Genomic DNA, 21,850 nt, shown 5'->3' with positions numbered 1-21,850 from the left:
AGTGTTTCACTGATTTCTTTACAAGTCTTATCGGTTTGTCCTTTTTCATGAAACCATGTCCTAGTAAGAAAATCCTCAGTTGTAAATAAGAAAATAGAAAACAGAAAATACCAAAACTAACTTAATGTAAGAAGCATATAATAACAATGACAAAAACACACTCTAAAATTTATCTGAAATAAGAATACATGTATCAAAGTAATGACAAGATAAATAAACATTAGTATGACTCTCACTAGGAGCAAGACACACTACTATGAGAAAAAAGATTTCAAAGAGTCCTGAAGCCTTAGGTTAGGTTTATATTGTGCTGGTGAATATAGAAATAAAATCTGATAGGTTACATCCTGAAACACTTTGTTTTTAAATCAAAGAACTACCAATAAAAATATGTCAATGAGAAAGAATATGTGATTCAGGATGTCTGAAAGAGTCAGGGATTGCTAATGAACTGATTTCTCATTAAACTGATTTGTTGCACATAGAAATGTGATAATCATTGTAAAGAGAACCTTTTCCACTTACAGTAGGTTAAAATTTACTACTGGAGATCTTGCACAGCAGTTAAATTTCTATCATTGGCTTCAAGACTAATAATAGTAAGAAAAACTCATATTTACAGACAGGGCAATCTAAATAAAACAGAATGGCGTTAAAAATTAAAAAAATAGTCAATTGAGGCTTGAAAATTCACATCCCTTGGCAGAAACTAGTTTTCTGCATAGGTCTCATGTTAATTACTGTTGTGGAGTTATTAGCACACCATTTTCTACAAACATCTTATAGGATAAGAGTACGTAACGTCTAACAAAATAGCAAACAACGAATAATTTTCTAATATAAAATAATTATTTTCTTCACATTTTTGTAAAACTAGGAATATAAATTGCTAGAATATAACTTATGTAAGAGATTAGAGTGGACATGTCAAACTAACTAATTGGCCTTCAAGTTCACCTGAACTAACATCAGTAGACAATTTGTACCTGAACAACTTGTGAAAATTAAAGTTAATGCAACAAGAGTTAGAAATGAGAATTCACAATACCACTCACTGAATTTAAACAAAATAACCTTGATGCATTATAGAAAGCCACCCAAGAAATTTAGAATAAGTTGTATAACAATTTTGCCTATCGACAATTAAGAAATACTATAAACAGGAAGTGTAAACTAGCGAAAGAAGAATGGATTAAAGAAAAGTGTTCAGAAGTGGAAAGAAAAATGAACATTGGTAAAATAAACGGAGCATACAGGAAAGTTAAGGAAAATTTTGGGGTACATAAATTAAAATCTAATAATATGTTAAACAAAGATGATACACTGATTTATTATACAAAAGGTAAAGTTGATAGGTGGATGGAATACATTGAAGAGTTATACGGAGGAAATGAATTAGAAAATAGTGTTATAGAGGAAGAAGAGGAAGTTGAAGACGATGAAATGGGAGAAACAATACCGAGATCTGAATTTAAGAGAGCATTAAAAGATTTGAATGGCAGAAAGGCTCTTGGAATAGACGGAATACCTGTAGAATTATTGCACAGTGCAGGTGAGGAAGCGATTGATAGATTATACACACTGGGGTGTAATATTTATGGAAAAGGGGAAGTTCCATCAGACTTCAAAAAAAGTCGTATAGTCATGATACCAAAGAAAGCAGGAGCAGATAAACGTGAAGAGTACAGAACAATTAGCTTAACTAGCCATGCATAAAAAATTGTAACTAGAATTCTGTACAGAAGAATTGAAAGGAAAGTGGAAAACGTTTTAGGAGAAGACCAATTTGGTTTCAGGAAAAGTATAAGGTCAAGGAAAGCAATTTTAGGGCTCAGATTAATAGTAGAAGGAAGATTAAAGAAAAACAAACCAACATACTTGGCATTTATGGACCTAGAAAAGGCATTCAATAATGTAGACTGGAATAAAATGTTCAGTAATTAGGGTTCAAATACAGAGAAAGAAGAAAAAATGCTAACATTTACAGGAACCAAACAGCAACAGTAATAATTGAAGAACATAAGAAAGAAGCCGTAATAAGAAAGGGAGTCTGACAAGGACGTTCCCTATCCCCGTCACTTTTTAATCTTTACATAGAACTAGCGGTTAATGATGTTAAAGAACAATTTAGATTCAGAGTAACAGTACAAGGTGAAAAGATAAAGATGCTATGATTTGCTGATGATATAGTAATTCTAGCCAACAGTAAAAAGGATTTAGAAGAAACAATGGACAGCATTGATGAAGTCCTATGCAAGAACTACCGCATGAAAATAAACAAGAACAAAACGAAAGTAATGAAATGTAGTAGAAATAACGAAAATGGACCACTGAATGTGAAAATAGGAAGAGAAAAGATTATGGAGGTAGAAGAATTTTGTTATTTGGGAAGTAAAATTACTAAAGATGGACGAAGCAGGAGCGACATAAAATGCCGAATAGCACAGGCGAAACGAGCCTTCAGTCAGGAATATAATTTGTTTACATCAAAAATTAATTTAAATGTCGGGAAAAGATTTTTGAAAGTATACGTATGGAGTGTTGTTTTATATGGAAGTGAAACTTGGACGATCGGACTATCTGAGAAGAAAAGATTAGAAGCTTTTGAAATGTGGTGCTATAGGAGAATATTAAAAATCTAATGGGTGGATAAACTGACAAATGAAGAGGTGTTGCGGCAAATAGATGAAGAAAGAAGCATTTGGAAAAATATAGCTAAAAGAAGAGACAGACTTATAGGCTACACATTAAAGCATCCTGGAATAGTCGCTTTAATATTGGAGGGACAGATAGAAGAAAAAATTGTGTACACAGACAATGTTTGGAATATGTAAAACAAATTGTTAGGGATGTAGGATGTAGGGGGATACCAAAATGAAACGACTAGCACTACATAGGGAATCTTGGAGAGCTGAATCAAACCACTCAAATAACTGAAGACAAAAAAAAATACAATTTTGTAATATATTATACTTTATTTCCATTACTAAATCTTGTTTCAAAAACCTTTTTGCAACATCAAAAAGCTTCATTTGGTTAAACAGTTTTTCTCATTCTGGTGTTTTTTTAAATAAGTAAAATTTATCATATTTTTTCTCGTTTTAAGTTTACTTTGCTCACTTCTATTTTCTTAGAATTAAATTTTCTACAAATGTTGTCATGAATTTTTATTCGTTTATCAGAAATTAACAAAATAAGTTTATGTCAAACCTAAAATATAATGCTTTCTGAGTCCAGTTTTTTAGGCTTTACAATAACTTTCTTGGAAATTAGTGGTGATAAGTTCTGGTACCCATTTTTTATTTACTAAGTTCAAAATATATAAAACTAACAATTTTTCATCATAACTTGTGTTCCACAAATTTTAGTATAACAAGGGAGCAGAAATCAGGGTGAAATTCTTCACTAGCCACAACTTAAAATAAAGTATTTTTGGATATATGTTTATAAAACATCTTTTTGTTATTTTCACCAGAACACTCACTGAATTATCTCCATTTTTCCACAACACAACTTATGTGTTTATGTGTGTGTGTGTGTGTGTGTGTGTGTATATATATATATATATATATATATATATATCTTTAACACCACACTAGTCATGAAAAATGTGCTGATTATTCATATTTGTACAACAAAATAATAAAATTATATAACATTGTTTATTTTTGTTTTTAGAAACAAATAAGAATAACAGCAAAAACTAAGCTTGAAATTCAAACAATACAGAAAACATAAAAAGCAGTAAGCATCTGTTTATAAGGTAGTAGTATGTTATGAAAGAATAAAATTTAATGAAAGACTAAAGTTTTTCATCCAAAATAATAGTTATATTTGAAATAATTATTCATAACTGCGCATATTTAAGAATGGACTAACAGATGTATAAAATAATTTATCTATTTGTTTATTTTCATCATTTGAAGTTCATAAGAATTTTTATATATTTTTTTCACATGTGACAGTTGTTGAATGAAGGCACATTTATTGACACCTATATACTTCAATTCTTTTGTTTACTCTGCTATTTAAGTTTTATTAACTTTTTAAAAAAATATTTAAAGAGTGATAAACGTATGTATTTTTTGCATTAAATTATCTGGTAGTTTTCAATCATAATACTGTTACGATTGACAATATTATTGAAGTGAGTTTAACAAGAATATTATCAAGTATTATATTTTGTATATTCTACATGCATTTGAAGTAAGATTCAAATAATTCTGTTTTTGTATGACAATATTCTTGTATACTGTTTTTAAAGTGTTGTAAAAGTGTCTTATAAAATGTTACATAAAATTTAGAACGATGTGATTATTTTGTTTATATGGCACTGTATAATACATATTTTTCTTTCTTTTATTGATTATTGTAAGTAAGATAATATAATAAGCTGTAATTGCTCTGTTTTCTTTTCTTATATTCATTTTATTATTTATATATCTGTACAAACAAGGGTTTTGAATAAATAAAAAAATAAATGTAAAAATTCTCTGTTTAATTATTTCAAAAATTTCCTCTAAGCATGAGACCAAAAACAGAGTGGTGGTCATTAATAATCTAAAGTATTGCCTAGGATTTATGTACATTGGTTGATGGTAACAGTGAATAACCTTTGGGCTGATGGCCTATACATAATTCATGTGTCAATAATACTTTAATAATTTCTTATTTAGGCAATAAAAAAACTAAATCTGAATGCAGGAAAAAGTGAATTTAATTAACACGTATGTTATAGGTATTAGATAACATGTGCTATTAAAATCTGAAGAAAAGCAATTTCAAACAGAGTGTCTGAATATAACGCAGCAGAAGTGTCAGTGCTGAGTGGAATAGATAAAACATGAAAAATTTACTGCAGAAATCAGGTTTTCAGGATTATATTACATTAGTTGAAAAGGAAAAGAATAATAAATTATAAATAATGAGAAAGAGCAAAGAGAATAAAATCTAAAAACAGTAAAGGAAAACAAAAAGTGAAGTGATTTGCACATCTAAGTTGGTTGCATAAAGACATAAAACCAAAAAGATATGCAAGTTACAAGAAAAAGGTTAAGAACAAAATTATACAACTGCAAAGTGGGATTTTATAAATAAGGAAAGTTACAGAGTAAGAATTTATAAGGTACAGGAATCTTCTTAATGACTGAACCTAATGGAAATGGGAAATGTGAAAAAGTAATTACAAGTGCAAAAGAACACCAAAAGTTTATTCCATTAGTAACTATATATTACACAAGGAAGTTTTTTTATCTATGTGTGACATAATATAGCACCGACAGCACACAAAGAGTTAAACTAGAATTCATACACTGCCTTAGCAAAAGACTGGAACTTACAAGTTTTGTGAAATGAAATCCAGATAATTCTGATAAATGCAGCTATTTGCCATACCTTGACAAGTAGTTTTATCATGTTTTGCAATTGACAGCATAAAATTTAATTTTGACATTAATATTATCAAAACTTGAAAATAAGTAAATAAAATTTGCTCAGTTTTTTCTTGTCAAGCCAAAAAAATTAAGAAAACCAATATCTGAAAAATCAAGCATTAGAAAATAGAGAATTTTTATTATATCAAAAGAGAGCAAAAAAAAAAAAAAAAAAAAAATATTTTATTCATCAAAATAAAAAAAGGATACTGAATTGGTTTTCTTTGCCAGTAACATAATTTTACTGTTAAAAAGGAGCTTTATCTAAAATTTCCTTGTTGAGTAATTAATAATAACATTATGAGGCAATGTGTTATCACTTGTTTATATTTAAAATTTCTTATATAACAAATCAAAGTAGTCGGCTCAAATAAAGTATGTTTGATAATAAAAAAGATATACGCCTCATCTGCTGACAAAGATTTCTTTCATAGGCCACAGATGAGTTTCCTATTATTTTGTATACATTTAAAAATGATATACTACTGTTTGAGGGAAAATAAGATAAAAGTCTGATAAATAAAGGTTCACACAATAACACAAATAATAATATTAAATTTCAACTAAAAGCCCAAAAAAAATAAAAGTCAGTTGCAAAAACTATAACATTATCAGCAAAAAATTAGGGACATAATTGTTTAATGGAGAAATCTCTATATAAATGAGAACAAATACATAGAAACTGTAACTAAACTTAACGTTCAGTTAAAATTAATGTGATACTTACATTTTTTAAGAAGAAATTTGTAGAAGCACAAAAATGGCAAGAAATTATAAAACAACTACATAAAAAATAAAAACTTATGATGAAGTAATAGTGTGCATAATTAAAAACAGTGTTTACTTACAACTGTCTTCATTTTATTGGAGAGTGTCAACAGAAGACGAAAATTGTTCAGTAATGATGTATGTTTAACAAGAACCAAATCCAGACAACCATCTCCGAGATGACAGTGAGGAGATATACCATTAGGACTTCTTGGGCACGCACATGATAGATTTGCTCCATTCACCATTAAAAATTTTCCCCTAATTCTTTTCCATTCTATACAGAAAAATGAAGCAATATCAAAAAAAATTATTCAAAAGACCAGTAGGGTTGTAGAAACAAATGTATAGTAAAGCTCTAATACAAAACATTTCAAGAGAATGGAGAAAAAAACAGAACAGCCAGGAAAATTCTTAAATGTATAACATATAAAAAATATATTTTTTCATCTTAATTATATTTAAAGAAAATAATATTATCTTAAGTTTACAAATAAAAAAAACATACTTAAAATTTGAAATCTGATGTGAAATTAAAGTTTTGTAAAGATAAATAACTTAAGAAAATATAACTGAGTCGGCTCTGATGTACTGAAAATAAATTTTCTTTGATTAAAGTCATTTACAGGAGCTAAAATATTTGAGGGCTTTTGAAAATTATAAATGGAAAATGTTTATCTTTTTGTTGTTGCCTTGTACATGTTTTTTTTTAATTGATATTAAAATATCATGAATTTCATACAATAATGTGATTCTTAAGCAGATAATTTACCATAAGCTTAGAAGATTTTTTTTTTATATAATGAAATAAACATTTTATTTACATAAAATAATTTTGAACATAGCATTTTCTAAGAAGTTTAAACTAACAAGAAGGGTAATTTACAGTTCTTAATGTATTTAAAGAAAATTATAATCTTAAAGAGATTAGACTATTTATGTTACTGATCTTCGATAAGTGAGTGAATGACATAACCCAAGTTATAGAAGTTACACATAAAAAATACAGTTTCACCTCATACTGAAATTCTTTATTTAAAACCTATATTTAGTCAATTGTAAGGAAAAACTACATATTTTAAACTTACTTAATAATAACTTTAGTGGAAAATTTGTGAATTTTGGTAATTCAGAGGTTTTTTAAAAATTTCCATAGATTAGCTGTAAAATGAATACTTGCTGGCATATTATCAAGAGGTCACTCTACATTCAATACAAGCTTTTGAATCAGCAGCTGGCTCTTTTAATAAATATTATGTTTTCCTTTTTTTATTGATCATTTAAGATAATGGGTTTGTTAACCTAACTATAGATAACCAGTGGTACTATGATTCACAATTCTACTCAAGCTGCTACAGCTAAACCACTTCTTTGGATCAGCTCAAACAATGATGCAAAAGTGTTTCATGCAACTACCCAAACTATGAAAATCAAGATCATAAGACTGTTAACTGTTTTGTTCTTATTCCATTATTCCAGCAGCGTGTAACAATCTTTTAAAAGAAGCTTTATGAAGAAGAAATCCCACAGTATTATTTATTAATTTATAAGATCTCTTACATCTAAAATTAAGTGCATATATATTTGTATGTGCATGTACACACATACATACATACATACATACACACACACACACACACACACACACACACACATATATATATATATACATACACAGTCACACAATGCAAATCCATTAATTACCTAACATACCTCTGACGTCATAATCATCCCTAGTTAGGTCTTTAAATGACTGACACCTTAAGCAATCTTTAAAGCACTTAGAATCATCTGACACATTACTTGGTTCAGCAGCAAACACTAATTCCCCTTCATAACCATGATTAGCAATAAATCTCTTGAAACCTACAACAAATTAAATCCATGTAATCCAATGTAGGAGTCATAAGATAAACAGGGAAATTAATACATTCAGGTTATCTTGAATGTCACTGTTACCAAGTGAAACATACCAGCTTGCTAGTACTAGCAAATACAGATATGCTGGCATCAACACTAATAAGGAAACGAACATTTTTTATCATCTATAAATAGAAAACAAGGGAGTGGAATACTTTCACCCCCTTTAAGAGATTTAAATCTCTAAAATTCTGTTTTTCCAAATAACCTCCATGTTTGTTTGTCTTTTATGGAATCCACATAATGTAAATTTTTGAAAATATATAATGTTTGTTTTATAAAAATATTCTTTTACGTGACAATTATTAATATTTAATTTTAAAACGCAATTAATTTGTATTATTTAATTTTTTTTTTAAATTGCTACAATTATAATTTGTTCAATAAGATTAATTCAAATTTTTGACAGTGTTATATTAAAATCTTTAAACAAATTCATCAACACAGTCATTTTAAATTAATTTAGGGGACTGTAGAATACATTACATACGTATGTAGAATACATATAAATATTTTTTGAAAGTATACTACTATACTACCTTTAAAAAAATGTTGTGACAATATGGCTGTACAACTATTGATATTTGTATACCAAACTCTGACTATTTCATACTTCATGATGTTATTTTACAATTTCAATAAAATAATAAAAACTAACAGGTTAACAAATATTTCAGATATTCAAAAATACCTTCTTATGTCATTCACAAAAAAAATTAATTTACTCATAATATATTAAATTTATTTCAGTAAATTTGATAATAATTTGATTAATAATAGATTTAAAAAATAAGTGTAGTCTTCCTGCTAAATTTCATAGGTGTATTCTGCTATGAAAATAATTAAAAAAGTTTATCTAGACATGGATCTAGAAACACTTTGTTTTCAGGTTACATCAAGAGAAAAATTTTGCCTTGATTTTACCTTGACAATGGTAAAATAAAGCCGCACTGAAATTCTTGGGGAACGAATTACAAGACAAAATTGTAGGTTTAACCTTTTTTTTTGACTTGAAAATGAAATAAGAATGGATCCCAGAACTCTTACCAGAAGTTTTTATAAAATTGTTTTAAAGAGTAAATAACTGAATTTGAAAAATACACGTTTTTAAGTTTACTTTAAATTTAGTTTTTTAAATTTTCAAACAAATAAATAAAACTTTATACTGTAATTTGTAATACAATTAATTCTGAAACAATTCAATCACAAGTGGTCAATTGATAACAAGTAAAAAATTAATGAACTTATCTATAAGATTAATTAAGTTACATAACAAGAAAATTCATTATAATTAAAATTTAATAATTTGAGAAATTTTTACTTCATAAGTCATCAGTATGCTGATCAACAAAATTTTGTGTAATTTGAATAATTTTATACGCTTACATAATTAAGAAAAAGAGTGCATCAATAGTGTCTAAAACTGGCTTTCAACTTTCTAATGAAGAAAATGTAAACATAATGTGTAATTATAGGTTTTATAATGTAAGTGCACCAGCAACAAAATTGTGAATATCAAGAAAGATTTCCTAATACGAGTACAAGAGAAGAGCTAATATAAAAGTTATAAAAAGAACCCTGATACAATGCAGAGACCTATCCAAGGAATTTCACATCAGGCAGAGTCTCACATAAAACAGCAACTGACAATATTTTCAACAATTTATGTCAGTATGTTTTATATATATATATATATATATATGAGGGTAAGTCAATTATTATCCGCAATGTAGTTATAAATTTTATTGCAATACAAATAGGAAACTTACATGTACATCATTTTTCAACATAGTCCCCTTGCATTTCAACATACTTGGTCCATCGTTGTATAAGCTTTCTGTTGCCCTCATAAAAGAAGGTTTTCGGTTGAGCTGTGAGCCAGGAATGCACTGCTTCTTTTACTGTTTCGTCCAAGTTAAATCAACAGCCCCTTAATGCCTTTTTGAGTGGAACAAACAAGTGGTAGTAAGAAGGGACAAGATCAGGACTTTACGGAGGATGAGCCAGTACTTCAAAGTTGAGTTTCTGGAGCATTTCAGCAGTGTGGGCAGCAGTATGTGGACAGGTATTGTCGTGCAACAACACAACACCTTTTGATAGCAGTCCTCGGCATTTGCTTCGAATTGCAGACTTCAGCTTGGCAGTAAGCATCTCACTGCAACGCACACTGTTTATTGTTGTGTCCCTTTCCTCATAATGTTCTAGTACTGGGCCTTGTGAGTCCCAAAAAACCGTAAGCATCAGTTTTCCTGCGGATGGTTGGGTCTTGAAATTTTTTTTGCAGGGCGAATTTGGATCTTTCCATTCCATACTCTGCCATTTACTCTCCGGCTCATAATGATGGATCCATGTTTCAACACCAGTGATCATTCTGTCTAAGAAGATGTTCTGTTTGTTACCATAGCGATCCAAATGTTTCTGGCAGATGTCCAAGCATGTTTGTTTATGCAACTGTGTGAGTTGTTTTGGGACCCATCTTGCACAGACTTTATGAAACCCAAGTCTGTTGTGGATGAGTTCGTAGGCAGAACTGTGACTAATTTGCAGACGATGTGCCACTTCATCAATAGTTACTCCTCTGTCTAAGAAAACCATGTCACATGCACGCTCAATATTTCCCTCATTTGTGGCAGTAAACGATCATCCGGCTCCTTCGTCATGCGTAACACTTGTGCGACCATTTTTGAATTTTTCAATCCATTCGTAGATATTCCGTTGCAGCAACACACTGTTCCCATACTGTACCGAAAGTCTTCAATGAATTTTGGCCTCTGATACACCTTCCGACCACAAAAAACGGATCACTGAATGTTGCTCTTCTTTGGTGCAAACAGAAAGCGGAGCAGCCATAGTTAACGGCAGGGCAGCGATAATGGAACTAACCTAGCAGCATCAAACCTGCACAGACGTAACAACAATTAAACCACGCATGCGTCAACGACAGTACAACCAACATAAACAAAAATTTAACTAAATTACGGATAATAATTGACTTACCCTCGTATAAACGAAGAAAGTCATAACACAGAGGTCTCTTGAGCAACACTCAAGAACTCTGGTTCTACCATGTTGCAGCCTACAGTAAACAGAACAAATGTGAAAACTAACATAATGTTGCTCAATTCTTAAACTTTCATCATAAAGATAAAAATCACTAACATTAATGTGACCAGTATCACGGAGTAGCTTCTAACAGCTTAACAATCCTGCAAAAATGATAAGGAATCCAAAAATGAGCCTTGGTCAGATCTGAGCTCTGTCTGATCAATTAATGTTCTTCAGTTACCATTAAGATACAAAAGCATGAAAAAATTATGAAAACAAGCTAAAGATTTAAAAAAGTCCTATCTGTAACAGAGATGAGAAATAATAGCTAACAGCTATCTTATTTTATAATATCTATTTTTATCCAAGTTTGTTACAATTTATTCACTCACAAATTTTCCAGTAAATTGGGTAGTGTACATATATCACTGCTTCTTAAAAAAGGAAATAAAATAATTTGTTTTCACAACAAATCTGTCCACATATAAATGTAAACAACAAATCCGTACAAAACAGATTTTCTGATAGATGTGGCAATATAAAGTACTAGAGGTAAAAAGAGTAGTAAACAGTTGCTTTCTGATAGAATAACAGAGTACTATTTTACCAGTTCTTCTGATTAAAAAAGTGAAGGTGTCACCTGTAGGGTTGAATATTACCTGCATTTCAGTGGGCATGACTTACTGATGCGCAACAATATATTTTTATCAGTGAAGAAGTCAATGGGAAAATGCTTCATGCCTCTTTTTTTCTAATAAGCATAGAATAGGAAGCTCATCTTTCATCTTTTGCTTTCTAGTAAGCATAGAATAGGAAGCTCATTACTCCTGGTAATGGTAATGCCATTTTTAGGAGTAACTCATATCAGATCACCTAAAATCAATTTCATTATGCCACTTAACATGCAGACCTCCAAAATACCAATCACTTAATGTTGCAATTAAGCAATATAAAACTAATTTATAATATGGTGAATTTAATGAACAGATTCATTCATCATCATTCATTTATTAGTTAAGATCTAAACTCTAATTTTAATTAAGATTTTTAAAAAATGAATACCTGAAAAATCATATCGTTTTGGCCCCATCCACCGAAAATTATCACTGTCACGTATGATGTCACCTAGATAACCATATGAAATCACACTCGCATAAAAACATAATAATGAAGTCTGACTGTGAACACTGCTTACATCCAAACCGGTACTGTTGCCTAAACAGAAAAAACAAACAAAAACAGTTAAACCACACTTTTTTAAATTTAAATATTCTGTCTCACTGACCTTAAGGATTAATTTTAATCAATAGGCTCCAAATAAGCTGATAGACCCAAAGAGTTAATTCTGCCAAATACATTTACAGGGAAAATCTCCAATAGCTTTAAGAATGTTTTACGATCTGAAACAGGCCACTTCAAATATTTTAACAATTTTTGTACACTTCTTGATGCCAACCATTAGATGATCCCAAAAATATGAAATAAATGACACAGTTAACCATTATTTACTGATCATTCCTGGTAACACTTAATTTCTTAGCTGATCTTACGCAAACTAATATATTTGCATATTTAATATTGTTAAACTAATTTATACAAATAATATAGTTTGTGTGTTTACCTTACAGCATAGTGACTGAATAATAGTGGCTCCATGTTAAGCAGATGACACTAAAAAAAACTGATCTGATCACTTAGATCCTAAAAGATAATAAATCAATACTTACATAAAGAATTGAGAGGGGTGGTCATGCTATCTGTAATTTAATATTAAAAAAAAATACATTGTCACTGTGCAGAAATTTTTTTATCCATATTTAACGGAAAATACAATAAAATGAAAGTCTAAAAACCAAAATAACCTCTAAACAATAATTTGTAAAATTAAGAATCATCAGTCATAAAAAAAGCAAACATTATGGGTTTGTAAGGAAATGTTATGTGTGTGTGTTTTGACTTAAATGTTGCTAAGTATAATTCAGGTTTATAAACATCTTTTGCAGGCGTTAATATAGAACCCAAGAACTAAATGTCAACTAGAAAAATACCCAGATTAAAGGAAAGATGCACCATAAGCTTCAATCCTCTGGGTAGGTATATGACCAAAAATACTTTTGTTACATAAATTTTTCCAAGTTGTAAATTTCATAAAACAAGTTTATTTATTTCCACTGATATTAAAAAATAGTTAGAGGAGATTGGAAGGTCGAAAGTTCTCAGTGTTTTCTGTAACCACAATCAGCTGAACAGTCATTACTTGTGATAAATGAGTAGGGAAACCCATTACTTCTACAACTTTGCAACAGTTATTTTCCCTTCCCCAAGATTTAATATAAATATTGTCAGATCATACATAAATCATTTAACATCTTTCTAAAAATTGAAATTTCTCTTCATAATAAAATAGATAATAAGATGGAACTACGAACTAAATTAGAATTTAAACATATATTATACACAGAATAAGAACATATAAAAGATATAAAACATGTCCTTTTCACAATTATGCAAAACAGACACAAAAATGTCATTCAATAAGTTAAAACAATTAATCACGCAAGCAATAAACAATAACAGCTTGTGAATGGTAGAAACATGAACTGACATAACAATACCATTCCGTCATGGTTGGTAGTGGGAGATCATACGGTCTCTCAAGAAAGGCATCTGCATTGAAACTGAGAAAGCAAAAAACAGCACTGCTGCTACAATTATTCAAAATATGGAATAGTGAAATTAGGCACTAAAATAACAAAAACCAAATAGATGCACATACATTTCAAGAAGTTTGCAGTGGGAACAACCGATAATACTACCAGCCATCCCACATCCTCCACAGTTTTAACCTATGGAACTGCCATCCACACAGACAAATGTGCTGTATAATAGAAAAGTGGAGCAAAGTACAAGGAGCCAATCCTTGTACTTTGTAATAAACAGAGATAAAACATAGAACTATTATATAAACAATATTATTGGAAGAAAAGATATAAGAGTAGCTAATAAAATATTGTAGTCTTTTTATTTCATTATGGAACACAGAAATCATTTACCTTTTGTTTCATTTTTTTTCTCTTTTAGAAATTTAAATTGTCAACAGAAACCCTTTTTTTACATAACTTCCCTTATAATTCCCAAAAATTCCTTTAAAATTGTTTTATTATTTATTCAGTAATAATAAACTGGCTTTTTATATAGAAGAAACTTTGTTATCTATGTTAAATAAAGACACTTTTGATATATTTTTTGTTAACTGCATGACAAATGCACAGCTCAACATATATCAGTAACTAACACCGAATTCAACCACTAATCAATCGACCAGTATTTGGTGAACTTTAGCTCAAGAATTGCACTTCCTTGAAACGCTGTTTATACAATTTCTATATAATAATTTAAAGTCTACAGGAAATTATCTGGTTATTGTAATGTAAATTTTTATTTGAATATAGCTTAATTTTAAAGAAATTTCATAAAATAATCTTTTTGATTACAAAAAATATATCATTTTTTTAATTTCTTGAACATCATTTATATCATATCATGTTATATTATATTACATCATTTATTTAATATAATTTTTTTAATTAGTTCATCAAATTATAAAACAAATCCTGAGTTAATTCCTTCAAATTCCTTCACCACTGACCTAATTTTCAGTAAGGCATATTGCAAAAAAAAAAAAATAATTCAATTTTAGAATAATGCACAATATGTAAAAATACTAAACTGAATACTCAGTTAAAATGGTTGAAAGAAATCTTACTTCAGAAGAAAATATACATATCTGCTAGTTAAAAAAAATAAAAATATAAATATTTACAATAATGAAAATGTTAAGAAAAGTCAAGGTTATTCACGCCAGACACATTTTACAATCTTTCTTACCTAGTAATTTTCATTCAGAGCATAGAGCTTTAGTAATTTTCAATCACGTAGAGAAAACAAAATTTTGGTGCAAATGTACGTTCTGTTATTAATTTATTTTAATTAGCATAATATCTAATAAAACTACAGAAAAAACACTAAACACCAACACTGTCTTATGGTTCTCTAGTATGAATGTTTGCACATACATAAGCTGTTTATTTTCTATTTAATTTTTGCATCCAAAATCATAACCTATGTTAAGTTACATCTGAGAAAATCATAACAACCTACACATTATTATTCTAATCTTGGAAGCCACATATATAAATTTGTTACTTTTTCTCTTACTTAGTAAATAATTTAGGTTTATGGTATCCAAGTTGTATTAAAAAATAAAAAAAAATTTAAGTATATTTTTTATTTCTCTTGTTACTTTGATGAAATGTTTATACAATCACACATTTCAGAACATATGTTTCATTGTCAGGTATATCAGAATTATCACTCTTGGATGTCATCACATATTAACAATAAAACGAATAAAAATACAATGCTTACTTTTATTTAATTAAGTGTTTTTAATGATATGTGACTGAGACTAATAACTATAATGTTTAATGATGGAACATGCATGAGCTGAAATATGTGACCATAATACGTGTTTTATCAGTCACAAGAAAGATAGCAAAGGAATGTTAAAGTTACTTATTATTTTTCTCTTGCATTCTGTAGAATTTTTAACTGATTTTTCAAGGAATAAAACAGTTTTACAAAGGAATAATACAGAATTTATAAGAAAATGTTAAATTAAATGTAAAAATACGATCAAAAAAAAGATAAATCTGAAACTGAGAACTAACTAGTTTACATAAATGAAATAATATTTTATTCAGGTCAGTACAAAATAATAAATAATATAGATTATGCCAGGAACAGGTAGTGTGTACTACTGCAATGATAAAAAAGGAAGTGCACCAGGATTTACCTGGAAGGGTTATGAGAAACCATGGGAGAACCTTGATCAAAAAACATGACACAATACTAAATTAAAAAACCAAGGCATGATTAAAGATTATATTAATACATATAAATAAAGTATATCAAAAGAATAGCAAATATGAAAATAAAAAAAAATAACGCACATAAAACAAAAATTTTAAAGGGATTGACCAAAATGAATATACATTAATAAACAAGGATGAACAATTTTTTATAATTTTAATTTAATTTAAAAATATTTTAGATCATTAGGTAATTTATTACAAATGGCAATGGGAGCGTGAGGCCCTTCTTGTATGCCAAACCATGCATAAAAGTAGTTCTGTTGTCCAAGTAGTTGACACACGTTAGTTGATACAGAGTAGTACATATTACTTTTTAAGATTAAATGACTGATTTGTTTTTAAGAAAATATCCAAATACACATGAAAAGATTAGAAATTTTAATTTATTAAATATAAATAGCCTTCAATATGATTCATATCTATTAGCACCAAACAATGATCTGAGTTAATTTTTATAAACTGGAAACATATTTTGTTTTGAAACATTACACAAATTCTAATACTGGTTTACAAGCAAGTTTATTTACTTAACTTCTTGATGACTAGCATATTTTTATAAAATAATCATAAATATTAAATATCAATTTAATTTTTAAAGGCTGATAATAAAAGCTACTGACTAAACTGTAAGGTAAATTCTTAAACATGTATCACTTTGCTTAACTTTCAAATGAATTTAATTCAATTAATTAATTCCATGGTTTTTATCAACTCCTGCATTTTGTTATGAAATATGATTTGCTGTAAATTCAATGATGTATTCATTACTCTTGATAATATGATCACTCATAGATTTAACAAGTCATTAACAAAAATTCCACATTAACTGCAGATTATATTACCATAGTTTACATGTATTAAATATGATCAATTGTTTTCACAAATTTTCTACTGTTGTACACAAGCTCAATATTTTTACTATAAAACTGTAAGTATGAGCCTTTAAATTCCATAAGTGTTAACAAATAAAAAACATAATAAAACAAGCAAATAAATTACTCATAATATAAATCTTACTGTATAGAGAACCTCCTAACTAAAAAATAAAATTGAAAAAATGTTAATAAAAAAAAATAAATAAAACTTTCAAGTTGTATAAGAGAAAGAAAATACATGTATAAGATTAGTTCAAGTAATATCTAAAATAGAATAGGCAAAACAATATTCAATTAAATTCACTATCATTGAAATTAACTTATCTATCATTGTTAAGTAGAAGAAATAAAAAATAAAAAAATATATACATATTTAAGACCTTTTAATATTGTTGTATTTTAAATATGATTTATAAAAAATAAAAATTTGGTATAATAAAGGCAATAAAAGAGATCTGATTTTTTCAGTAAAAAAATAGTCCTTATACCACACCCACCAGCTACTATTAAAATTATTTATCTGACTTATAAACAAGACTTATAACACCAGATATCTAAGAAACTTCAGGATTATTATATAATTGTCTTGATCAGTATAATATAGGAAATATAATTTAACTAATTTAACAAAAGTAATACTTTAACCTGTTTAAATCAGTTGGACCTGTCCTGATAATTTTGAGCCAAAATCGTAAAGATGAGTACACCCATCGTTTGGAAACGCCACTTTACAAGGCCAATGTTAAATGTTTTCTCAGTAAATAAAGTATACTGCATTCCATAACATTTCCCCCCTGTACTGACATTCATTCTAACGATGTACATTCTTTATTCTCTCGGCGCTACTGATGTTGTGACAACACACAATTTATATAACCATGATCCAAGCTTTTTTTGATAGTAAAGCTAAATAGATTTAAAAGTTTTAAAAATATAAAAGTAATTTTTTTTTATTTTAGTCCCATAAATAAATTAAAAACTTGATTATGTAGTGTGTTAGTGTGTTTCAAGTTTTTTTTTTTTTTTTACCAATTTAAAAAACTTCAATATAATTTATTAACATATTACTTAAACAATCTTTAAGAAAAAATAGAAGCAAAAATTTCTAAAACATTTAAAAACAAACTATAGGTATGCATCTTTAAAAAAAACCAACAATTGTGGTCTGGACACATTCATGAATGAATGTGCAAGTCAACAGAAACAAAAATAAAAAAAATACAAATTATTTTCTAAAAAATAAAAACTCTTATCTTTTATAGAATTTAATGACTAAATAGACAAATTGGTAACGTAATACTGGATTATCTTCATCTAATGAATCCTACTTAATATAGAGTAGATCAAAAGGTAGTGTAAATTTTTTTTGTCTAACATGAACGAGCTGAAGGACAAGACATTTAATTAAATCTTCTATTTTCCTCTATAGTTTTTTTTTACAGAAATACCCTTTAAATATGAGCTGGTCCCAATGGCAACTTTTTAAAAATTTTTCTAGTGCTATCAACCACTACGGAGCTATCATGAGCAATTAAAAAAATTCTGTCAGTAAGCTGTGAAACTGCAACAAGCATTCTTTAATTTCAGTGATCTACAAAAACCAATAACTTAATATGGCTTCTACTGTTGGAATTTTATTCTTACAGATTGAATCATTTCAAGGTTTGGCAGAACTATGAGTTTGTAAGGTATGCAGTTTATTGTCTTACCCAAGACCCAGTCATTTATTAAATCTATCGAAGTACACAAGAAATAAGTTGGATAAATAAATTAATCAAGCTTATTATTTCATAAACAAAAACTTTTAGTTTATGAGATTTACAGCTTTCACAAATATTACAATAACAATATGTTTAAAAAAAAAAAGATAAAACATTTTTCGTTTTTTTCATTATGAGTGATATGTGTAAAGTCCATGCAAAATAATGGAGTTAAAATGATTAACTTTTAGCAGTAAGAGACTATTACTTTGCAGAAATTTACAGCTACACTTGGTGAGTACAACCTTTATTTACAATACACAATAGATAATAGTAAAAAATAAAATAAAATAAAATAGAAAAAATTTGCATAACAGTAACTATATATATAAATTTAATTTTTACTTAAGTCATCACAAAAAATCATAAAACAAACAAGATTTTTTGTAGCAGTTAGAAGAAAAATAGATAAAAGAAAATAAGTCTTTTTACAAAACGATAAAAGTAAAATATTATTTTGTCAAGTGTTCAGCAAGAAGGTTAGTATTAAAAACATTGTTCATAAAGTACAAAAACAAAAATGTTTTACTGCAGTTTTTCAAAGTTTATATTCTGGTAAAAACCACCTGTTCTGTTATGAAATACTGCAAATGTTAGTAGGTGAAATGTTATAAGAGAGAGACGTATGAGGCTGTGGAAACTTCTTAGATCACCATATGTGTCTACTTTTTCATAAATACATAGATAAAATATAAAACTTGGATTATAGCAAAAAGGATTACCACTCAGCTAGTTGAGGAGATGGCCCCAAATGACATAATCAAAAATTCCTAACACCAACTGTGAAAATACTATAACTTATACCTAAGTTCTAAACAGAATGAAATTTATCAACAGAAAGCATCAAGTAAAAATTCCTTTAGCAATACTGAAAACAGATTTTCACAATTCAAATTTTTTATAATACTTTCAAGAACAAATGTATTTTTACAAAAGTTCTGCATTTTTTACAAATGTAAAAAAAAAATTAGCTCTTCTGTTAGGAAATCTGTTTTAAAAGTAATTTAAAAAGAAATGTAAACAATAAAATTTACTAAACACTAAAAAATCAAAACTAAAATGATATAATCCTCACCAATGATAATGTGAATTACAGCAGTTTTAATATCTGTGGTCCCATGTATACAATAAGCAATGGTGTCTGTACTGCCTCCAGGTATCACTCCTACTCTTAATTTTGGCTTTGGTAGTTCACTATTCGGATCATTAACATCAATATCTTGGTCCCTTGCCGTCCTTATAATTAATCCATTCATAACTTCAGAAAATGTTCCATCTCCACCGACACAAACTACACCGTCATAATTATCCAATGATTCTGTTAAGAGTACATCTCGAGCATGATTTGCTCTTTGTGTTATAGTTAAATTAATTTCCACACCCGCAATGTCAAATAATGGTTTTACTATGTTATTGTATATCTTAATTCCTCTCTTTTTACCACCAAATGGATTGACAAAAGCAAGCAATCGTTTTGGGCGCTGTGAGTAACCTGAAATCCACATAAAAACCATTCCAAAATCAAGGATTGATAAAATAAAGATGTTTATTTAAAATAAAAAGTCGATAAATAAATTATATGTTTAGCTTTTCAATAAGCTCATAACTAAAACTAAAATATTGCAAGATTACAAGAAAAAAACAATGCGATGATGAGGTGCAAAAGAATTACTGACTGACATAATCTAAAAATTAAATAAATGTGTACTCTATTTAATGGATTCTGAATTCTGTAATAATTTTTCTTTTCAACTTCACATTTTTTCCTAATAATTTATACTACAAAGTTTACATGAAATACACTGCTTGCTAGGTAATAGAAAATCCCTGTAAACACCTGAAAGATTCCAGTAAACCTACAAGACCAGTAAACATTTCTATAGAATTTATTATCTTTTACTCACTTTCCAGTCTCACATGCCAAATTTATAAATCCTGTAATCATGAACTACATTTCAAGCATATTACAAAAACACTGTAATAAGCTAAAACATTAACGTAAATCTTAAGCCATTCGATCATTAAAAACATCTATCATTATTAAAAAATCTAATAACTTCTACTTCCATCATTACTAAAAACATACTAAATTCACTAAATTATTCCAGGTTTAGTTTCTCAGAAGAGTATAGTCAGCTCCATCTTTATCAAATGGTAAAGAGGAGTTAAATGATAGATTAATTTAAAAAAACTCTCCCAAATAAGGAATGAAACATGACTTCATAATTGCTTATATGAACTTAAAAATTTAAATAACAATACACTTTTTAATTAGTGAATTAAAGTTACTGTAAATTAGCTTTAAAATTACATGAAACTGGTATATCAACTTAAAAGTCATAGCCAGTATGTAAATCTTATTTACCATTTTAAGCAAAGATTTTTCTGTAATACACATTGTTAATCTGTATGTTTTTATTTGATTTATTTTTGAATAATAATTTTTAATACTCAGTTGTTTTATTTATCTGCAATTTTTCATGGCATGAAATATAATTTTTAAATAATTATTATTGCTGGTCAGATTTTAGAAACCATTAAAAATGCATAGATATACAGTAATTCAACCTGGGATGTCTGAAGTAGTGTCAGCACTAATAAAACAGCATAGGGGCAGTGTATCGCAACAGGACGTCATAGATAGTAGAAGCCAATTGCTGGTCCAGTAATCCATCTCCATCCTTCGTACCAACTGAGCTTTCTAAAATTTACCCTGCTGTAATTCTGTTATAATACAATGTGAACGTTTAAGATTTAAAAACCAATTTGATAAAAAATAGCTTTCAATACAAAATATTCACATATGCTGTAAATGAACTTAAATACATTGTTTACGTTTATAGTTTAATTACAGTAAACACTTAAACTTTCATTAAAAACTGAACTATTTTAACAAACCATTCACTGTGAACCTTACCACAATCCTGTGTGAACATGGCTATCACATAAAAGGCAAACGTATAATGACTCAGAAAATTATCCTGCACTTGATTTTACAGATTAATAACCTCACTTGATCACAGAAGTGATGTATGTCAAAAGAGAATGCTGTCAGTAACAATAGTGTCAGTGGTACTTTCAATTAAGGATTGTATCTTTCTTCTTGATGTGTATTT

The 21,850-nt window shown here is 28.3% G+C and overlaps 1 protein-coding gene across 6 annotated transcripts in view; it reads right to left on the bottom strand.

Annotated features, from left to right (window-relative positions):
- Positions 1 to 21,850, bottom strand: part of Cerk (Ceramide kinase) — a 65,489-nt gene that overhangs the window by 8,902 nt on the left and 34,737 nt on the right. For 4 of the 6 annotated variants that reach the window (XM_075363034.1, XM_075363035.1, XM_075363039.1 and 1 more), the window contains 4 exons: positions 19,810 to 20,226; positions 12,228 to 12,380; positions 7,905 to 8,066; positions 6,281 to 6,477 (listed from right to left, as the gene is read on the bottom strand). In XM_075363034.1, the coding sequence (XP_075219149.1) occupies positions 6,281 to 6,477; positions 7,905 to 8,066; positions 12,228 to 12,380; positions 19,810 to 20,226 (929 nt within the window). The remainder of the gene's footprint in view (positions 1 to 6,280; positions 6,478 to 7,904; positions 8,067 to 12,227; positions 12,381 to 19,809; positions 20,227 to 21,850) is intronic. The other 2 variants (XM_075363036.1, XM_075363038.1) reach the window with 2 other exon arrangements.

The sequence above is a fragment of the Lycorma delicatula genome, chromosome 4 (assembly GCF_047948215.1).
Source record: "Lycorma delicatula isolate Av1 chromosome 4, ASM4794821v1, whole genome shotgun sequence".
NCBI lineage: Eukaryota > Metazoa > Arthropoda > Insecta > Hemiptera > Fulgoridae > Lycorma > Lycorma delicatula.
Note: the sequence above shows the minus strand (reverse complement) of the source record. Positions and strands in the feature narration are given on the sequence as shown.